The 22136-nt window shown below is 38.4% G+C and overlaps 2 protein-coding genes across 5 annotated transcripts in view; both read right to left on the bottom strand.

The window, feature by feature from the left end:
- LOC129353778 (plakophilin-4-like) overlaps nucleotides 1-14718 on the bottom strand; it is a 31384-nt gene extending 16666 nt beyond the window's left edge. The window contains exons 1-6 of the mRNA XM_055023210.1: nucleotides 14297-14718; nucleotides 13506-13682; nucleotides 5129-5241; nucleotides 4195-4229; nucleotides 3587-3694; nucleotides 1597-1751 (exon numbers count right to left, since the gene is read on the bottom strand). Coding sequence (XP_054879185.1) covers nucleotides 1597-1751; nucleotides 3587-3694; nucleotides 4195-4229; nucleotides 5129-5241; nucleotides 13506-13637 — 543 coding nt within the window. The 5' untranslated portion in view covers nucleotides 13638-13682; nucleotides 14297-14718. The remainder of the gene's footprint in view (nucleotides 1-1596; nucleotides 1752-3586; nucleotides 3695-4194; nucleotides 4230-5128; nucleotides 5242-13505; nucleotides 13683-14296) is intronic.
- Nucleotides 14719-15581: 863 nt separating this feature from the next.
- Nucleotides 15582-21736, bottom strand: cunh7orf57 (chromosome unknown C7orf57 homolog). 4 transcript variants are annotated; one of them, XR_008605078.1, is made up of 9 exons: nucleotides 21619-21736; nucleotides 20525-20597; nucleotides 20195-20368; nucleotides 19276-19363; nucleotides 18964-19093; nucleotides 18125-18189; nucleotides 17929-18029; nucleotides 16122-17320; nucleotides 15582-15721 (listed from the first exon to the last, which is right to left on the bottom strand). XR_008605078.1 is itself a non-coding variant. In XM_055023211.1 (8 exons), exons 2-8 carry the CDS (start codon nucleotides 20565-20567, stop codon nucleotides 17262-17264), a joined length of 660 nt encoding a protein of 219 aa, XP_054879186.1. In that variant the 5' UTR covers nucleotides 20568-20597; nucleotides 21619-21736; the 3' UTR covers nucleotides 15582-17261. The 4 variants fall into 4 exon arrangements, 3 of the variants coding, with proteins under 3 accessions (XP_054879186.1, XP_054879188.1, XP_054879187.1); XM_055023211.1 differs by having other exon boundaries at nucleotides 15582-17320; XM_055023213.1 differs by having other exon boundaries at nucleotides 15582-17320; nucleotides 20525-20590.
- Nucleotides 21737-22136: the final 400 nt, after the last annotated feature.

The following is a 22136-nucleotide window of genomic DNA, read 5'->3' as shown; positions in this document are numbered from 1 at the left end:
AACTGATTTGATGCATTGGCTCCATGTTAAAAATCGAAGCTTTGCAGATGTTTGACCAAGCATCCAGCAAGGCAGCTAAATAAAGAAAAAATTGAAATGAGTTCATTAATATCTGCCATTCCTCTTTCATCTGTCACACAGAGAGAATAATGTGACACTTTAAAGGTGGGGAATAATTTGACGTGATGCTCATAGCAATAATTACCGGGCAGACAGACACTGCTGTCAGTCAGAAGTAGAAAAGAAACATAAGGCAGCTGCCAGTGAAAGCAGTGAGAGCAGAATATATTCTCTTCCTGTGTGGTTCCATAAAGTCGCCATGGTTGAGCTTTATGGTCTTTTGTCCAGCTCTCATTAAATTAGTGTTTTTAACCTCGGGGTTTTTTCATCTAAAAAGCTTCAGAGTAATAAGTGAAAATTGAAAAACATTAAAAGATTTCATCTATTGATTAACTATTCATAGAAACCTGGATATAATTTATGACATATTTCTTAACTCACAAACTCAAAATCCAGTAGCCATTAGGCTGACCAAGTTACCACAATAGTAAATAACTAATATTTATATTAAGGTTGTCAAATCTGAAAGCTGTAGAAAAAAAAACGTACAAGAAAAATAAGGAAAGAATCATTTGTATTCTTTGATTTCTGGAACATTTTATATTTTTATGTATAGCTACTTATGTGACAGTTATTTACAACAGTAGGAGGATAAATTTAAATTATTTCAATCCCATCCTGTTACTTTCTAGTCTCAGGAATGCAGAGTCCCAGCTGAACCAGTAGCTGATCCAGTGGTTTACCCGCATGAGTTACCAACTAGGACAAGTCTTCTTCTTCTCTTGTTCCTGCTGCAGTTCTGCTTATCATTCTGAATAAAGCAGCTTCCTCTGATTCTCAGCAGTCACTAAACCTGGGAGTAGTAAAAGACTCTGACATGAACCTTCAGAGCCACGTAAAGACAGTGACAAAGTCGACCTTCTGTCACCTGAAGAACATTTCCAGGATTAGAGGACGAATGTCTGAGCGAGATATAGAGAAACTAATCCATGCGTTTATCTTTAGTTGTATTGATTATTGCAACAGATCTGCCTCAGAAATCAATCAGATCCAGAACACAGCTGCTGGCAGTCAGATAGAGCACATCACCCAGTTATACAGTCCTTCCACTGAGAGAATAAACTTGGTGTTAGTTTATAAATGATTGTACGACTTATAAATCTGGTGTTGTTGACATAGCAACTTTCCAGACCTCTGAGGTCTTCTGGTTCAGCTCTGCAACCCCAGAACCAGAACCAAACGAGACGCAGCATTGGGCTTCTATGCACCACAAATCTGGAACAACATTTCAGAAAACTACAAAACAGCCAAAACACTGACTTCCTATCAATCGAAGCTAAAAACCAACTTGTTTGGAGTTGCTTTTGAAACATTAATCAACATGTTTAATGTTTCAATTGTGGACTCTTTGTTCTATAACTTTGTATTTTTTGTGTTTTTCTGATGTAAAGCATTTTGAAATGCAGTGTCACTGAAATGTGCTGTACAGATAAACTTGACTGACTGATTAAAGTGAGGTTAAAGGTCAACCTCTACCTGTCCAGAGGCTTGACCTTCTGCTCTGGGGCTTCTTGATATCGAGGCTCGAGGTTCTGAACGCACCACGTTCTGGTTGCTGTAATAACTGACGCTGCTGTCTTGGTACCCGCTGTCTGAATACGAGGTCATGTGGGCTGAATGACCTCCTGACCCTGAAAAAAACAGAATAATTACAACACCTCATCATCACAGATTTGTTAAATATCATGGATATGTGCGTTATGGTTTTATGTTGCTCCTTGAACAATCTGCTGTCCTACTTTCTGCTGTAGGATGAGGAGGAGGAGGAAGAGGAAGCATGTGGGGGATATTTTTATACTTTGAGACCACTCCAACTGTATGGAATACAAATAAGCCCAGAGGCAATTTGTTTTAGCATTTCAGATTGTGCATATTTACCAAAGTGGGAATTAACCGCAGAACGTCGGAGGTTAAACAGCTTTCAGAATCATAAATACGAGCCGTGTTTTGAGACAATTCCTATAAATTATTTAAAAGTGTGGAGAAAAAGAAACAAACAAAACGCTCAAATCAGAATTTATAGGCACACCAGCTGCTCCGCTCTATCACCCGCCTATCTTTGGCGGTTTAACACATGCTGCCAGGAGGCTTGATGGAAGCAAAGTGTCAAACGCTCCAGTGAAGGTTCCTAATGTCCAACAGGGAGCCGCTGCAGCTGCAACGCTGAGCTCCAGGTGTGAGGACGAGTGGAAGTTTTACAGCTAAAAATAAAACCTCAGCAGTAGAGAGGAGGCAAACTTTAGTTTCTGGGTGTTTTAGTGAGCCGGAAAAAGCTAGAACTGTTCTTTATTTAGGTTAAACATGTAGAAACATTCATTACTTAGGTAATTTTACTGATTAAATTATAAAAAAATGTTTTTTTTTGCCAAAATACAGAGGGTTTATTTGTAAATACAACTGATGCACTGATGATGTTTTAGCATGTGGACAGCGAGCTACAACTGTTTACGTCGTAATTAAATAAATTATGCTAGTAAACTGACATTTAACACAATTTGATACAATTAGAAGGAAATTAAAATGTAGCTGCATCCATCAAGGCAGGCGATAAATGAAGAAAATAAAACCTCTGATAACTGCAGACGCCACAAAGCTTCATGCAGGAGTTGCGCCATGCAAAGATAAAATATCTGCGCTAGCTGCAACTTTCTAAATTGTTTTATTAGCCTAATTATAAATAGTTTAAATAGTTAAATTAATGTATTCTTGCATGCATTCTGAATGCAACATGCACAACGTGATGTCAGCTGATAATCCCTCTACATGTTTTACTACAAACAGAGCATATTGGTTGGAAAGCAGAGAGGAAGGGGGCAGCGCCTCCATCAGGCAGCCATGTTTACTTTCAAACATTTTAAGACTTATTTTTCAAGCATTTATAAGTCGTCATTATCTGCGTTTCCATTATTAATGTGTGCAAAACTTTGTTGATCTTCCACTAATGTTGAAAAAATACAAAACCCACTAAATAAGTAAATCACGAATGAATGTTTGTTACACAATAAGTCTTCTTATAACATCCAGTAACATCCAGTTTTTGATCGAGATGCGAAAAAAGTGTTTTAACATTTACCAAATTTACTTTACAGTTGTTGGAGTTTTTGTAATTGCTCTGTGTATTTAATGAGACATCCACTTTTAGAAAACCTTTCAAATCTCTTAAATATTTTAAACTTTTGTTCAGCTCAAGCTGTGGCCTGCAGAGCAGGAAACCGCTAATCCTGCTGGTTTTTTTCAATTCAATCCTACGGAAGTAGCAAAGTACTACAAACTTTCCCTTGCTGATGTCATTGTGCTCACACACCTGTATGCAAACTAAAATTTTTCTTGCTTTTAAAGCACAAAGATGCTGTACTGTCAAAAACTACTTCAATCTCCAAGAAGATTTGATTGTAATCTGAAAACAATCTGATCTGCTGTCTGAAACGTTAGCGCCCCTCTGTGTGTTTTGTGGATGTGGACGGACCCTCACTGTCATGCAGGGAGGCGTGGTCCCCTTCAGGCAGGTACAGTCCTTCCTCCACCTCCAGGTGGCGACCTGGTGCCTCTGCAACCACACCTTGAGACTCTCCACCTATCACACAACATCCCTGTCAGCCAAACATTCATCTTTTGATTCAAATGCTGGAGAGGTCGGAAGATGCTAAACATTCACAAAGTCATCTTAAAGTTAAACAAGCGGCAAAATTTTTCATTTAGGGTTTTGTATAACTGATTATCAGTTTTGCAGGGGATGCAAATAATAGCACTGACATCTGAGGAGAAAGATCTTTGACAGAATGGTAAATGGTTCAATTCAAAGCTCACGGTCAGAGCTGGAAATATTGTTTTGTTTTGCTTGACCGGCTGGTGCTGCGTGCCAGCAATCCTCAGTCCTCAGGAGGCTATAAAGCGTTCTCATCTGGAAAAACGATGCCGCCCGGGCGGCAGATTCATAAACGTGATTCTATCTGCAGCTCCAGGATTAGGAAAATACAAGAAGCCTCAAACTAAACTTTAAACTGAAGATCACAGAAACAAACTGCAATAAGAGCAAAGACATCAACATATCACATTAAAAATGAGAAAGTATACCTGCAGATCTCCATGCATACGACTTCTCAGAAGAGCTTTGGTAACGGAGAAGAGGAGGAGGAAATAGAGGAGACAGGAGAGCAGAGGGTAAATTAGATCACAGAGGAATACTTAATGTTCAGTCAAACCAGGAAGGACGGAGAAGATTCGGTTGACAAAAAAACACAAAAAACAATCACTGTACCCTTCAAATAAAAAAACAAAAAAAAGTTTTGATAAAGTCCAAATCTGAATTGTTTTGTTGCTTATCCAAAAGATATGCAACAAAATGAAAGTTTATAAGGGTTTCACATTTTTAATAAAACTACCAGATGTCATTTTGTTTTGTGAAACAACCTTAAAACTTTATGATTGTAACCACTTTACAGTAATTACAGTCTCAAAGCCATAAAAGTTTAAGGAACTCCTTTCATCTCAAAAAGCCGCACTCATCGTGTTTCTGCACACCTGGAGTAATTAAATAAACTGAAATAAACTCAAACCAGGCGAGAAGTTTGGATTTATAGTTGAGTTTCTTCCATCCAAACTGGATAAAAGTTGTTAAAATATATGCAGTGAAAAGATAAAGATTTCTTCTGTTTCTACATTAACTGTAACACTTCAATGTTTCTGATCCATCAGAAAACTAATTTTAATATCAGACAAAGATAACCTGAGTAAATGTAACCAATAGTTTTCAGGTGAGGATTTCATTTATTCAGGTTCGAATCAATTGACTTATTGATTCAAATAATCTCTAAAATGGGTCAGACTTTTTCTCATATCGTCTTTTATTATTCGATGCTTTTTATCAAAACAAATAAATATAAATCTGTAGCTGAGAACAAATTTAACAAAGTGTTCAGAGAGCTCTCAGAAATAAATTAATTCTGAATTTCTTAGATGAAATCATTCAAATCATTGTGAAAAAAATAAAAGCGCAGACAGGATCTACCTGCTACTGTCTCCCGCTGGCGACTCAGCTCCCAGCATGCACTTCTCCAGCTGGCTCGCCACAATCTGCCGCTCCTCTTCCAGCTCCCGGGTCAGTCGCTCAAACTGGAGCTCCTGCAGCGAAACATGAACAAAACAATATCAAACCAACATTTTCCATAACACAGCAGCTTAAAGCTGCTTTTTTATCCCAATTTACCCAGGCTTGTTAGAATTAAACAAAATCAGCTTTTTGGACTCTGTGATAGCTCTGTTAAAAGCTTTTCCTCACCACTATAAACCTTTTCACTTGTTTTCATTTTATAATATGATTATTTTGTACGTATTTTACAGAGCAATTAATTTATCTATTGGGTGCAAGTGTGTTGGCAGCATGCTAGCTTAGTAAACATGGTTCTGTGTAATATGCATTGGTTTGTGTTTTAACATTTTCTTTATTTTAGGTATTGTAAAGCTAAACTTTGTCTCAATATTTACAATATATGTCATATAGGTTGTCGGGCTTTACTCTACTCTGCGGTGGCAAAGAAAAGCCAAAACTACATGGAAAGTCTCTTAATTTGTTAGTGAGACATGGAGCTAAAATAAGATTTTGTTGCAGAATGGTTGGGCTCCATCTTAGAAATAAGACCAGAAGCTCAATAATCGATTACATTTTTGGGACTAATTATTCAAAACAATTTGTTTTTAAGAGCTTCCAAATGAAATGTAATAACTGGCTGTCCCATCATTAAAGGCAACGACTGCCATCAAATGTTCTTAATACCAGGCAGTAAGTGTTTTAAATCGATGTGGAGGAATGTTGACCCAGTCTTCTTTGCAGAATTGGATGGTTTTCAATCATCAGTGGTCTCTTTTAGATCATGCAACAGTCCATCCATCCATCATAGCCTTTTACATCATAATCCCTTTTAAACTACAAAAGACTTTTTAAATCCACACTGCCAGCTTTTCATCTATTTCCTTTTTGTTTTTGGGTCAGCCATGAATGAGCCTTTCTCTCATTTATTTCACCAACATCCCAAAGCCAGCGAGCTGCTGCTGCTGCAGCGGCTGATGAAAATAGCAAAGCTGGCCTGATTTCAGAAGCAGCGAGTCAGTTTCTCTGCGTAAAAACCAACTCCAAGAGTTCAGCGACTTTATTTCAAACACCTGAACAGCAGAGTGGACGCATTATCATCTTAACTCTAACAGCATGAAACATCCATAATCTCAAGAAGGCTGAACACTCAGGAGTAATTTTGCATTTTTAATCAGTGCTGATTCTCTGAAGCAGCTGATCCTCGCTAATTGGACAGATGTTTGTGGACTCAGAGCTCTCGATGTTCGCAGTCAGCTGCTGTAATCTGCTGCAAAATGTTGTCCTGATGACAAATTGACTTTCATTCAAGCTTTTTTCTGTTTTAGTCATGTTTATGAAATGTAACCTCCAATTTGTAACAGCATTCATGCATTGTTTCTACCCATTACTGTATATAAGAGCTCTTTTAACTTTCTTGAAATGCACTGCTGTAAGATTCAAAGCAATTCTATTTTCCTCGTGTAATCAAGTGGTATTTCTATTTTCTGTCTTATTGTTTTTGCTTGGCACTTTAATAAAATGTCAAGGTGGAAAAAAATCAGAAATGACCTTAAAGAACAAGCAACTCACAGCCTATATATTTGTGAAGAACTATAAAATCTTTTTTAAAGTATTTGATTCCCATCCTTCCACCGTAATAAAGATTATTCAGGAGTAGAAAACATTTAGGAGCTCTACGTTAATAAGTTAAATATTGATTTTCTCTTTCCTGCAAGCAAGAAGCTGTTCAATGTTATTAAAAGGACTTTAAATTATAGCAGCTTGATACAGGTGATAAAACTAAGAAAACAAAGTGATACAGATTCTGTCATGGTCTAGTTCAGGAGTACAAATCAAGGTCAAAATCACAGATATTATGGAGATAATTGCAAATATTTGCATTATGTTATATTAATCCCTCACTGAAAGAAAACTGGAGTGTTGCTTTGAATCTTTCATGCATGTCTGCATGTTCATGCATTTTCTAACCTCCATGGCAACTATTCAGCTGTGCAAAACGCTTGGGTGAATCTCGCCCTGCATTTGGGGCATAGCTCTTCTTCAAATTTGCAGTTTCTTAGCTTCCACCTCACAGACTATCCTTCCCCCATTCAGCTCCTTCAGACTAGCCGGCAGCAAATAGCAAACACCTGGTGGAGCTGAAGATTTGCTGAGCACATTATTTGAGCTACTTCTCTGTGAAATGCTGCTAAAACGTTAGAGGAGCCATGTTGTGATGACTTCCTGAAGGTGGAAAGAGTTTCTGAAAGAGCAGGAGTTTTTAAAGAGACAGAGGCCCAATTTGAAGATGTTAAATTACAAAGTCAATTTTCTTTAAGTATATATAGCATTTTCATAACACTTGAAGATAACCCTACAAAATGGCACTAAGTAATTAATATTGATCCTTTATATAAAGCTTGTTAGTTGGAATTGTCTGTTTAAAAAGGATTTTCATTTCCAATAAATGCATCAGAAACTCATATTTGTTGCTATCAGGAGTCTCATTGTTGTATTCAAACAATAATCAACATGTTTAACATGATGTCCACTACAGGCAGAAGAGTTTGCCCAGATTGTCAACAGAGCTGGTGAATGTGTAAGTGAACCAGTAAAAGCTACACACTAGGAAACAAATGTGGGAGCTTAAAGTGTGCAGCTTATTGTCACAGCACTGCTGCTGACTGTGCCTTCCTGCATTCCTTACATCACCCCAAAGCTTTGCAGAGACAGGACAACAGCACACAGGCCTGCTTGTTTAGCCTGGCTAGGTTACGGCACAGCATCAGGCCAACATAAAGCCGTGCCAGGCGACTCCTCGCACCAGCTGAGGGGCTCTCACGGACGATCCGACACAGTTTATTGTGAGCCGTCACAGCCTGTTTTTCCGCCACGTTATCAAGTCGCACCAACCACAGACCTCTGCAGTTTGCTGTGTCTAATCTTGGCCCAGCAGTTTGGTTTATCCACGCCGCATCTATGATATCCGTGAAATGTTCGGCCTACTTCTCTGGCTGCTGCAAACTCCATCACTAAGGCTTTGTGACAACGCCAGCTGGAACATTTTCAGGCTAATTTTGCTGCAGTGGCAGATATTTTCCATGAGCGTCTTATCGTGATGAAACGTGTGATAAAGAAAGAGAAGAACGCTGCCATGTCTTGCAGCACCCAGTGATCCCAATCCAGAAATCCCTTATGTAGATAGAAAAAACATAAATACAAAATAAAATAGAAATGGACGGACAGATGGGCGAATGGATGGACGGATGTACATATTGTCTCACTAAGATAAAACAGTCTGGAATCAATGTTGTCAATGGTATTTTTCCAGGTATTTCCATGTTTTTCATATATTTCCATGTTTTCCAGGCTGGATGAAATCCTGAGAGTAACATTGGAGGCATTCATCAGCCTCAGCAGACCTCTGCTCTGTTTACTCTTCTCTTGTTTTCCCATCGTCCCACTCCACACACCTCCACATGTGACCCTCCGATGCATTAAAGCACTTCCTGTCTCTTCACAGGCAGAAAGAGCTGCGTCTGACTAAAAGCAACAAGTACACTCCTCCTCTAATGGCGGAGACGCGTCAGAAAGTGGATGAGGCAGGTGGAGGCGGACCTGCATCTGCAAAGAACATCACAGAGTGACGCCACAGAGCAGCAAGATGGAGGACCCAATAAATCTTCATAGACCTTGGAGATACAACTCCAAATTACCAAATTACCAGCATCTGTGCTGGTAATTTGCTGCGACATGGAGCGTGCTTTCTTGGCTCCTTTTATTGAAACCCAGCTCAGGGTGAGAAGCGCTGAAGTGGCTCGGTTGTTGTGGTTTTGTTGAGAGCCTCATACATCTTGTGTGTTTTTTGATGAGCATGCATGTTCGTTTTCAGCAGCGCCATGCATCAAGTTCATCTGGGATCTGGCCTGCAGAGCAACAGCCTGCCGCTGTCAGCTCAGGGACAGGAAACAATCCCTGCAAACAGCCGAGGCGGGCAATGCCTCCATTCTTACGCAATCTGGGAAAGTGTTGACTGAACTCATCTCAATAAAAGTGAAAATTAATTGGCTTTAACTGAACTGGATTGAATTAAATTTTGTATAAACTGGCTCTAGTTGTCTTGTAAAGTGAATTGAGAAAACAACCAATGGTTGTGAATTGGTGTTAAATATATTTATATATATATATTAATGAAAAGATGCAAATTGAACTGAACCAATCTGAACTGAAACTAACTGAACTGCAGTAAAGTAAGCTGAAGAACTGGATTGATGTAAACTTGAAGTGAATTGGACAGGATATATTTTCACAGTGATAAACATTCCTCTTTCTTAAGTTGAGTTCAGTTGCCAGAAAAGTCTAAAACATTCTGATCGGATATATTTTTTGATCCCTGCACCGTTTCACAACCCGATTCAGACACGATTCTCGTCTTTCATTTAGCGGAAACGGCTGCAGGCGGGCAATGCTGATGTTGTTATCCCAACATCAGATCGATCCCACTGTTTGTTGAAGAAGTGACAAAATCAAACTGTGCGTTGACACCTCTGCAAAGTTTCAGGTTTCCGAGTCGGCCCATTTGATATTTTCCTGCTCACATCCATCACTCTTCCACTTTTAATGGGCTAAATGGGAGCAAAGTGGAAAAGCATCAGGCCCTGAGCACAATAGAAGGCAATAACTGATGCGCTCCATTTAGCACGTCTAATTTGACATTACTGTGGAGGAACTGCAGGCGGAAGATTTGATGCTTCAGCAGCATCGACGCAGAGAGACGTAAAGCAACTTTTATTTTCTCTTCCCAGGCTGTTCAGCTGACTGAAACAAGTCACATGATGAAACGTTTGGCCTCCAGGAACTCCAGGCACTCCAGGCTTTTTGCTGTGGCTATGTTGGCTTTAAGAAGGTTTTTCTGCTTCACTTCTTTACATTTCAATTCTAAACAGGGAAATCTCATAAAAATGTGTCTCAATTTGGACAAGTCGTCAGGACAAAATCCACAATACAGAATGTTGTTGTCATAATCTTCTGATCCCCTGAAAGTTTCTAAATTCTCACAAAACAGCCTAACTGGAAGTTCAAAAATGTCTCAGATGACTTAGATTTTAAGTTTCATTTTTGCCCTTAATTGGAAATCAACCGGGCTGTGGTAAAAATATCCCACAGGAAAATTATTAAAAACTTTTAAATGTAGGTTTTTAATTTTAAGGCTGAAATTATTAATAAGATTAATTGTGATGAATCAATTAAAGTGGAGCATACAGACTCAAAAAAGGCAAATTGCTCAAAGAATAACACAAGTTGAATATAAGCCAAAACTGTACAAATGTTTATACGTTTATCTGTAAATATGTTCTACCCAAAACTTCTCAAGTGTCAGTTTTAGCTTCAGCTGGCTCAAATTCTATAAATAATAACAAAAAATCTCATTTTAATCATTTTTTTAAATATAAAATTACTGCTCAGTTAATCCTCAAATTAGTGAGCAGGTCAATTCCACACTGTGCTGATGATCAGTCAAGCAGAAAGAGATTTTCATGTTTTTTTAATTTTATCTGCAGAGGCAGAAACATTGTGAGGCGAGTTTGCATTTCGCAGTATTTTCCTTTTGAATTTGGTTTCTTGGTAGCAGGATTTGCTTCTTTTTTTCTGAGGCTGCAGCAGTTTTCTTTGCACGTTTTTGCATTCGTTTTTTTCTTTGTTGAAGTATTTTGGAGTTTGCTACGCGTTCGCATGTCGGCCACCATCATGTCCTTTAGTGTTGATGCTAAGCATGTCACAATGAGCAAGAAATCACTTAATTGTATGACAAATAAAAACAAGCTCAGTCATGTTTCTCTCTTTTTCTGCTAAAGACTGATGACATAATAAATCTTCAGTCTGGTGATTTGGTCTCAACTAGCCAGAGACTCCAGTATCCATGTTGTAAATTTGTTTATTTATTTTGTATATCTAAAATGTCTTACAATTACACAGTTAAAAGTTCATTAGAAATTAAAGTTTAGCTATCGCTAAGAGCGTGAACTTGCATTATTCCGCCATTACTATGATATCCTAACTTCTAGAACAATTTATTGTTGAGTAAAAATTTATCATCATGACAAGCCTTCTTCAAGTTTGACTTTAATTTTCTTTGAAAAAAAAACTGCAGACTATGAGCGATGGAGTCAGTAAGTGTTTTGGCAAATGATTCACAACCGAAGTACCTTCAACCCAAGAAAACAAGATATGAAGCAATCTACCAGATCTATTGATATACGGTCTCTGAGTGGAGATCAATCAGAACCGACAGAAGTGCCCTTGACTTAACCCTTCTGCACACAGATCATTTATTCCACTCTGCAACATTGGATCATATTTCACCTGCTCAACAGAAATAGTGACATGTCTGCAACTACAAAACTACTCAGAAGACATTTTGGATTTTAAAACAAGCAACATAAACTTTTACTCTCTAGATCTAAAGTTTCTACCTGCAGAGCAATGCCTGTGCAGAAAATGTTTGCTCTTGATGAACATGAAGCCTCTTCCAGAGATTTAGGCACAATCTACAGCCCTCCAACAAACTGCAGATTAAACATCGGATCTGAGTCTCTTTTCTTAGACATCATAAGCCTTTAAATAGCAGAGCGCCTGATTCAGAGCAGCACGCCCAGGGACTGAGCAGAGAACATGGCTACTGTCCAGGTATAATTAAGAGGAGGAGAACAGAAAGACTCCCATGCTGACGGGATATAAATCAGCATTACACATAACAGCAGGGACAGCGAGACAGACGGACGCTGTCTTCTGAGGCTTGTGTTGTTGTTTTCCTGCAGATATGAGGCATTTCAGGGAGCATCAGCAAAACACAATAAAAAAAAAAGTTTGTCATTTAACTTAAACTAGCTATAAAACATGGAAGCAAAAGCAAAGAACATATAACAGCAGCATGGCATCACCGTTTCTTTAAATTCCTGCTGGCAAACAACAAATATCTTCTTCTGATCTGGTGCAATCTGCATCTTCCTTAGCTTTTCTGTTCCGCTACATCTTTTTTCCTGGTGCTGAATTAAGAAAGTGCAGCAGAAGAAATTATTAATGAGGCTTTTAATAGAATTTTAGGTCCAGCTTCGTGTGACTCAGCACAGCAATTCATTTACATTTCATCCACATCTGGAGATAATCCCCAAGATTTACAGTGCACATTTGAGTGACTCAGGTTACAACTAAAAACTGAGTTTTAAGCTAAAAACTGCTTAAAACTTGTATGCACCTCCAAAAACACAAGACAAGGCTGAACTATGACCCAGAAAAGAAGCAAAATGTCAAGAAATTACTCAAATTTTACTGAAATTGGCATTTCTGTGGCGTTTTCTTTGCGTCACCAATCTGAACATGCAGTGAAACTGATGTGAGCACATAAATCTCTGTCAACAAACTTTGTTGTGTTGACTTTTTATCTCACACTCAATCACTTTTGCTCTCTGAAGTTTGGAACACCAAAAAAGCCAAAACGTTGTGAAATTTCCTGTCTTCTGCAAAGTAAGATGTAAACATGGAAGCAACTGCAAAGCGAATGTAAATAAAACACAACACTAGCAAATAACACAATATTTTCATCCAATCAGCGTATTCCTTAGAGGAAACACAACCAATCACAGCCAACAAGTTAAGTTGGACATTATGGTATATTTCTTATCATGACGTGAATTTTAAATGAATGATTTTTAAAACCCAACAAAACTGTCTGAATTGCTATTTTTTTGTCCAATCAGGTCAATAAATATCAATATTTTTGAAAACATGATTAATTGCAGGCTCTGTGTGCAGCTTAGTGAAATAAATCACATTTCTTTATGTGACTTGCATCCAAAAACAAATGGAAATGTTTTTCAAAAGCATTATTGGTGTTTTTTTATTTCTGCGTCCCTACAAAAGTATTAAATAGTTCTTATTATGACTTTTTTATCAAATAAAATTCTAAGTCCATATCACCCACCACTACCAGGAAGTGAAAGAAACTACAAAACCGTGGAATTAAAGACAAACACAACATAGTACTGTTGAATTTTGTAGCCTGATAACATAAAGTTGAGCATGTAAGGTAATATTTTTACATTTCATGATGTGATTTAAGCTGCACTGCTTTAGGCTCAAAATAACCAAAAAACATGCTGAATGTGATGGAAAATCTCTTGTAATAATCAAAGATTCATCACATTTCTGACAAATTCTCATCCTAAAGTGAAAAATATTAGCAAAGTCACACCATAAAACTGCAAGATGCTGTTTGCCTTCAAAAGGAAGGAAGAAATGAGCAACAGCAGCATCTTACTTGCTCTTTAACAGAAGCCAGGAGGTTGGTGGTGGTTGTTGTGGTGGCGCTGGACTCCGACTGGAGGCCTTGGCGGCTTGGACCTTCTCTGACCACCATGGGCCCTTCCCCTTCTGCGTCGCCTTCCTCCATATCCCCCACTGATCCGGCTGGCTGCTGCAGGCTCCCTCTCTGACCCTGCAGGACGATAATGATGTGGGTTAATGCACAGAAAATCACGGTAATCTAATTTTAGGGAAGCACTGTGTTTCAGTTGCAGAGATTAAGCTTTTGAGATGTTGCAATATCCCACAATTCATGATATTCCTGCAAAAAATTTCCCTCTTACAGTGTGATTGTGCTTTTTTTAATGCCTCAAGAGACACAAAGAGACAAAAGATGATTATTCTATTTTCCCGATGCATGTTTTTTCATCTCTAATCTTTAACCCGTCATTTGTGCATGCAGGTACAGTTTTCTCCACACATACAGGAGCTGCACACACACACGCACACACACACACACACGCATGCACACACACAGAGCGCTGCAGGCTGCATCCTTCCTCCTTCCTCTCTGTGTGTGTTTTACGTCTCAACACATACCAGTGCTCCCTATATGTATTAACAGGTGTGCATGCACGATGCATGGGGTTGCATGGATCTCCCGGTCAACCTTGCATCTCCCGGTCAACCTTGCATCCTCCATCATTCATTCACCATTCGGCAGCCAAGCACGAGGTCACACCGACCAAGAGCAGCGGAGCCCGTGCAGCCAGCAGAGCTGCTCGCCCTCCGCTGAGCGCGACTCACCGGCCAGATGTTGCTGTTAGAAGCAGGCCACAGCTGGCTCAGTCCGTTTCCATCCTCTCCTCCGTGACAGCTACTCCATTCCCCAACGCGCCGACGTCACAAACAAACAGACAGCCGCGTGCACGTCCTCGCGCTTGTCGTGCAATTATAATTTCCCCTTCTTTTTTTTTCTTCCAATCAATCCCCGCGTGCAAGGAGCAGAGGAGTTAAACGCGCGCGTCCATCCCTGAAGTCAAGGCTGCACCCAGCCACGAGCGCCGGTTGACAGCGGCGTGACGTCACCATGCGGCTATGGATTATTTCCGATCGACGGATCGATGAGGAGCCGCGCGTCGCTGTGGCCGCGGCAGGAGTCGTGCGGCAGCGCGGCGGCTTTTCGCGACGAGAGGAAGGATGCAGCCTGCAGGGACCAGCGTGTGTGTGTTTTACCGTGATACGTCTTCACACACACACGTACGCACGCACACGTACCAGTGCTGGTCACAGGGACATTTATGGGATTCCCAGTTAACAGCTCAGGTTATCAGGTTCATTATACGGAACTCCAATATTGTCAAGATTGCAATTTAATCCAACATTAGTTTAAAAGTAAATATATTTTATGGAAACAAAATTTATTATTTTTCTAATCAATTGTTTATACTATTATTTTATAAAATTGGTTGAATGCAAAAAACTACAATAAATTTAACACACTTTAAATTGAAATGGAGGGAAAAATAGACAGAATGGGTGGAGAGATGGATGCCTGACTTTTCAATACTCAATGGTCACATTTTTCATAATCTTTTTACTTTATTCTAATATTTCTTGTTTTGTTTATTGTTTTTTTTTATGAAAAAACAAAACAAAACACACAGCCAGTAGAAAACCGTTAGCTTAGTGGGTATTGCAAATAATTACTCAAATAAATGTGTTATAGATGAATATTCTAATTTTAATATTAACAGAAAAATCATCATTAACAAAAAATCTAACATCCATACATGTGTGATAAATCATAACATCCTTCACTTAATAAACTGACATCAATAACATTCTGATTTATTGAATGGGTCTCTAAGCAAATATTTTAAACTTTTATTAGACATCAAATATCCTAGAAGTGTGATAATAATTATTTTATTTTGGAGGAAAACTAGCTTCTAAGCTAATATTCCTGATGTCTCTCCTCCCCGGCCTGGATTTCAGGAACTGTTAGTTTTTAGTTAAATCTTTTTTTAATAAACGTGCAAACTGAGCCTGAAGTAAGTTTATATTAATAAAGGGAAAACACCACCACACATGAACATGCACATGCTCATTTATTGAAGTGACAATTAATACTATGAGCGCAAAGTTACACACTGAGAAGTGACGGGGAACTTCCCTTCATTTAAAACCTTCTTCCATCTCAGTTGGCATATTTGCATTTTTCCAAACCACCTTAAGATTTGACAAGAAAAAGCAAAAAGAAAAGATTTTAAGCCACTAAAGGTTCCTACTGCTTCTTTGTACAAAGAAAAACATGACAAAATATTGTTCACCTGAATATTTAACAGTTCATAAATAATAAACCCGTACTTCAAAAGGAAAGACCAGAACATTATACATTCTCCGTTCCTCATACTGCAAAGTAAAACCCAGTGTCAACATTTAACACTTACAGATGGAATATATTTAGTAGTAAAAGCTCAACATTTCTTGTAGGAATTTGTTTTTTGACTAATTAGATGGATTTATTCCATTTTTAAGGATCAGGATGAAACTCCCAGCTCAGTTATGCCTTAAATGACAACTATGAGGTGAGTCAAGGCATTTATAAAGTGAGACAGGGATGCATTACCTCCTGAAGTCCTGGCAGTCAAAGTAACGGGACAAAGAGAGGAGGAACAGCAGATCTCTATTGTCTGCTGCAGCACTTTGAGATCACTTTGCTCCACCTTCCAGGAACATGTCAGCCCGTTCCTAATGGCTTCGCTCACTCCTCTGCTCTGCTGATTTGAAGGATTCGTCTCAAAGAGAAGCAGAAACGACAAGGTGTCAAGATTTTTTTTAAGTCGCATAGCAATTTTAAACCTTTTAAGACAATTTTACTGTTGATTTAGAAATTTTTTAGACAAGGAAGGCAAAAAAAAGCTTCAAAATTCAAGTGTCTTTAGTTAAAATCCTACAGCACATCTACGTTTAGTTAGGGCTAAAGGGGAATGTTGTGATTTCACAGCGAAACAAGCTTGGCACTTTTGCACTAAAGCAGCTGAAGCCTGTTGCTTCAGCTTCGTCTGATTTATTCTTCTTATTTTGGCAGGTAAACACAGCAAATAGGCCATACAATTCTTAATTTAGGAAGCTTAAAAACAGAATAATTAGTACGATCAAAGGAAAGAAAGAAAAAAAAAACATCTGGCTCCTTTTCACCCAAACAAACCTCAGTGACTTTGGCCTTCAGTTTTCACTTCGTCATGTGATCGCAGCTGCAGGGTTGCCGTCTCAAAAGATGATCGTACGCGTCGCGTCGGCCAAAGAATGAAAAAAAAAAAACAACACGCCGAGCCGAGCAAATAATACTTCACGTCACTGGAACCACGAATCATCAGCACAAACACTTAAACGTCACCAAGTCGATCTTCATACGACCAGGGCGGGAAGCGAACAGCAACGAGGCTCAGAAGTAAAAACCAGCAGCTGTTTGATTCCAGCCCTGCTTTCAAATCGAGCACAGAAACAAAACTGAAAAAGTCATCAACACTGACTACGCTACTCAGAAACACACCTTTCTTTTTCTTCTTTCTATACAAATTAAAGCAATAAATAATAAAGACAGTACCTTTGCATAAACATGAGTACAAAACCTAACAGTCAGTGGATTTACAATAAACATGAGTAAAACATAAGAGGGTGCAGAGGTGTGTTCACACCCGTGTCGGGGGGGAGAAGAACCTTAAAGAACAGCCCCATTGTTCCTGCTAACCAGAACCCGAGCAAACTACTCCAGATCGTCCACATCCTCCGTCATGACGGTGCTGGTCTGTTCTGAAGTCACACCTGCAGATCGAACACAGAAAACAACAAATCTAAACCGTGCATGCAATGTCAGCAGTGTTAGCAACATGTTACTACTTTATTCAGGTGTTATTTTAACACATTTCCAGTGAAACTGATTGAAAGATTTATGGTCTAATATTTAGTGTTTGTCTTTTGCAGCTCTCTTGTCCTCAGATTCAGGTTAGATCATAAAATTACTGAAAATTTTCAGGCTATAAATCCGTTCATGTTCATGACCTTGAATTTTCTTTTGTTTTTTCTGCAAGTTTCATAATTGCAAAACTTCAGGATAAATGTTCACTGAAATAAGGAAACCTTAAGGTAAAAATAAAAAGGTCCTGAACTTTTCTGTCTTGTTCATTATCTCACGCTAAGCTGTAAGATTTCCATTTTTTTGTCACAAAGAGAAATGTATTATCTTGCGTCTAAATAAAGAGACCTTGAGCTTGTTTTGTCAAAACTATTTCATTATCTTCTAGAATAAATATAAGACTGAGCTTGATTTTTTTTGGCTCTAACAACTTTTAGTGGACAAATTTGATGTAAACAAATCAGTTTCTTCCCGACTTCAGATTTTATTTCTTGCTAAACTATAAAAATGTTTGTACTTGAAGTATCGTCGTCATTTCCAGTCTTCTTCTTCTCCTCCATGTAGCCATGACTGAGCAGCTTGGACATGCTGACTGGAGGAGCTTTCTTATCGTAGGATCTGAGGAGGAGAGAGCGTCACGTTATCAAACCTCTAAAACCTTCCAAATAAATCAAGTTTATGTCAGTAAATGCAAGAAAGGAACAAGTTCTTACATTCTCTTATACTTGTTGGTCATGGAAAGACCCTCCATAGGCAGAACTGTATCATCTGGAGACATCTGCAGATTGAAACATCAACCAGATTCAGTTATATAAGCAGCAACAGCCTGACTGACGGCTGCAGAACTACAGGTATTCACCAAGTTATCAAACAGGGAGAAATGAGTGGCTGGGGAAAAGTTCAGGGAAGCAGAGCAGAGGATGAAAAAAGGAGGAAAACTTAAGGAAAAAAAACTGCTATGCTGTTAAAAATAAAACCAACCAGAACATTTTAAAATGATTTGTTAGTTTTAACCCAGAAACTCAGCAACCTGCAAACATATTCACACTTCAGGAACTGTTTCACATTTTTACAAACTGCAACCACAAACCTGAATGTACTTCACTGTGATTTTATGCAGCACAGCAGAAGGTAAAGCTGAACTTTACTTACTAATAAAGTGACCTCTGAATGCACCACACTTTACAGTTTTTTCTTTGTAACTAAACCGTAAGTCACATTTCTTCCACATAAAGTCCCAGTAATGTGAAAAACTTCAAGTGTGTGTGAATACTTTTGCACATCACTGTAATCCAGTTTTTCAAGATTAGAACCAGCTGGAATATTGCAGAGAACTGCAATCACTCAGCTAACGTTTCCCCTCAAAATTCCCAGGAAACAAAAATCTCTCCGGATGATTAAATCCTGAAACAATTTCCAAATGCAGGGATGAAAAACGAAGGTGGAAAATGAAGGAAAGTTGTGATAAAAACTGAAATAATGGCAATAACATAAGATGGAGTGGCGTCTGCGTGGCATGGATGTTGGGGAGTGACTAGTTCGGTCCATTCACCTTCTCTTTACCATGGGAAAAACTATCAGTCTCTCTTTCCCAGGAGGAATTGTTATCAGTGCCAAAGGGAGCAGCCAGAGGCAGCCTGCCCGCCTTCATCTGGCTGTCAGGAGACGAGGCTTTGCTTCCGCTGAAAGCACAAAACCACGATGATATTCCATGTGAAAGTTCTGGGAACATTTTGCCTGCAGCCGCAACACTTGGGTGACAGACAGAACGATCACGAAGCATTCAGGAACATTTCATCTTCCTCTGCTCTGGACTCTTCCTACGAAAACGTTTACCTCTAAATCAGCGTCTGGCCCGTCTTACCTCTTTGACTCATCCCCTCCGAACCAGTTGGGCGGGTTGTAGGCTTTCTTCGGTGTGTCATCATCATCAACATCATGACTCAATAAGCCTGCAGCAGGAGGGAAACATTCTGTTGAAGCTAAAACTCTGCAGGCAGTAATGACTCTTATCTCCGCTCTGAAAACACCAGGAGGGATTTCAGTCACACCTAAAGCAGCTCGGTGGCCAAATAATTACTGCGACCTCTCAGAGTCGGGAATTGTTTCAAAACAATGAGCCAAAATGAGAATTCACATTTTATTGGCATTAATTTCCCATTTTCTACAACAAAAAGTTCTTATCCATCTTGAATAGGCCTGTCACAATAACAAATATTACTGGATGATAAATTGTTCCAGAAATTATTGCAATAAATCATAATATTGCTGATTTATAATATATTGATAATAATACAAGTTTTCAAAGACCAATAAACTTTAATTTTGATAGAACACTTGATATTTTCACTATTTAATTTTCAATTTCATTTCCAATCATTTGTTTTTATTAGTTGTAGTAATGTTTTTATTTACCATATTTTTTGTATTCATTTTGTAATTCTTTAAGACAATTTAAATACCAAAAACAAATAAAACAAAATTAAATTCACACTCAACCAAAACATAAATACAATTCATTATGATGTCTCTGTAAACAAAATTAATCTTCAAAAAATATTAGACAGAATGAAAACTATTAAGCTCTTTTTAATTTTTTATGCAATTAATCAATTCCTTATTTCAATAGGCTTAATCATAAAGTTAAAATAATTCCTAAATGTGAACGCACAGAGGCAAACAAACGGTTACTAAACCAAATAGTGAAAGACCTTCTTTAAGATCAGCTTGGGTCATTGTCAGTAACTCTTGAACTGATCAGTAATTTTAAATTTGTGGTTCACCTTTGTGTCCTCCCTGCTTTGCCAGCTTGACGTAGTCCGAGTCGGTCTCAAATATTCCCACTCGCCGCCCGCTGACCCTCTCCACCGCCGCGCTCTCGGTGGCGGTCTGGCACAGGCCGGGAATCTGGGAGGTGGGTCCGGTGACGCCACTGTTCGCAGCTCCAGGCTTTATGCCTACAGAAAAATACAAGCATGACCATCATACAGCTGAAAAATAGTGGGTCTCGGATGAAAATAGTTTAATTTCTCTCCTGGTTTTATTGCTACAAATACGTACAAATGCTGTGATGAAATAAAAGAAAATAGTTTGCGAACTTTAACCAGTCTTACCTCCAGGTTTGGTCCTTCGATGGTTGGGTACAGCAGCACTCATTTTAGCTGACGACAAAAGAAAATCTGCAAACTAAATACCAACATTTTAAATTCACAACTGCCACAAGCTAGGGCAGAAAATAGAGCAAAAACAAACTATAAAACACTTTTTAATTAAAGGAATGAGTGTCTGTAGAGTTTAAATAAATCAATAAGAAAATGATTAAAACTGATTTATTTATTTTTTTATTTTACTACTTCAGCTTCCTACTGTCCCCACATGGGGGCAGTATAAATTAAGATGTCAGTTACAATTGAGAAACAGAAGATGCTTTCACTTGGACTAAACTTCAAATAGAAAGTTATGATGCATGGTTCCACAAGGTTTCTAAAAAAGGTTAGAGGTATTACACAGTAGCTGAGATGAGTTATCTGTCTATTTTTTAATAGAAATGCAGAGATTCATGAGTTATAAATGAAAGAAACATTGACGAATCCACAAATCGATGGGTGGAAATATAAATTGGCCAGATTGATGCAGATAAATATGTGCAATAGATGCGTAGTAGAATCATAGATAAACGTAGGCATGGATGAACAAAATGATTCAAATGATTGGTTGAATGAGTAATAGATTATGATTAGATGGATGGATGAATGGATAAAGAAATTGAAGCAGATGGATGGATGACAACATGCATGCAAAAGGATAAACAGATGGATGCAGATGGGTGGATGGATGCATGGAGATAAAATGTAAAATCTGACCATGGTGAGTAAATGTAAATGAGCTGATAGCGCTCAAGATTCATTCATTTACAACCGTCGGTTTTATTTCCATAGTTTATATACATAGAAGTACATAAACGTTTTATGTACGTTACATAACGTACATAAAACGTTTATTTTTGCCGCAACATAATGTGCATCATCCGGCTCAGGTTTCACCGCTAATGTGGGCAGTAAATTACTGAGATAAGAGGCTAACAAAGCGATGCTAACCGAGTTAGCCGCCTAGTTTCACCGCTATCTCCCTATTTTTTACAATGAAACTGTGACGCCTTTTTAATAAAGTGCAAACAAATAAATAAGAAAATATAAATATTTCTTACTCTAATTTTGCTGTGTGCTTTTTTGTATGAGGTGAGTTGGGTTGCTGCGAGCAAAAGCCGATAGCTTCTTCTTTCCTCCTCACAGAGCTAACAGCTTCCTGTGGCACCTGCTGCTCAGTTCCTGTTCATAAATCAAAGATCGTCTATTTAAAACAATGCCCTACGCTGTGTGAGTTTTTTTTTCCGAATCGACTGTACGTTTATGAAGCGTGATAATGCAGGAAGAGTGAGAACTCTGTTACGCAATCTCTGTTGAATACATGGATAGACGATCTTTGTTCTGCGGTCAAATAAAGCTTAGGAAAAAAAATCTAATTTATAGTTCAAAAATGCTTTTTTTGATCCCAATATTGACGTGTCTAGAATGTCTTCAAGAGTAATTAAATATTTCTTTAGCTTAGCATCAAATCTGGAGTTTTGATAGTAAATTTTGGCAGCCATATTGTCTTGCAATCTTTTTTACTATGATCATGGAAGGATACCTGCTGCTTATTGACCAAAAATGTAAGCAAACTAGT

The sequence above is a fragment of the Poeciliopsis prolifica genome, unplaced genomic scaffold (assembly GCF_027474105.1).
Source record: "Poeciliopsis prolifica strain line A6 unplaced genomic scaffold, Auburn_PproV2 SCAFFOLD097, whole genome shotgun sequence".
NCBI classification, from domain to species: domain Eukaryota; kingdom Metazoa; phylum Chordata; class Actinopteri; order Cyprinodontiformes; family Poeciliidae; genus Poeciliopsis; species Poeciliopsis prolifica.
The sequence above is the reverse complement of the archived record's forward strand: the minus strand, read 5'-3'. Positions and strand labels throughout refer to the sequence as shown.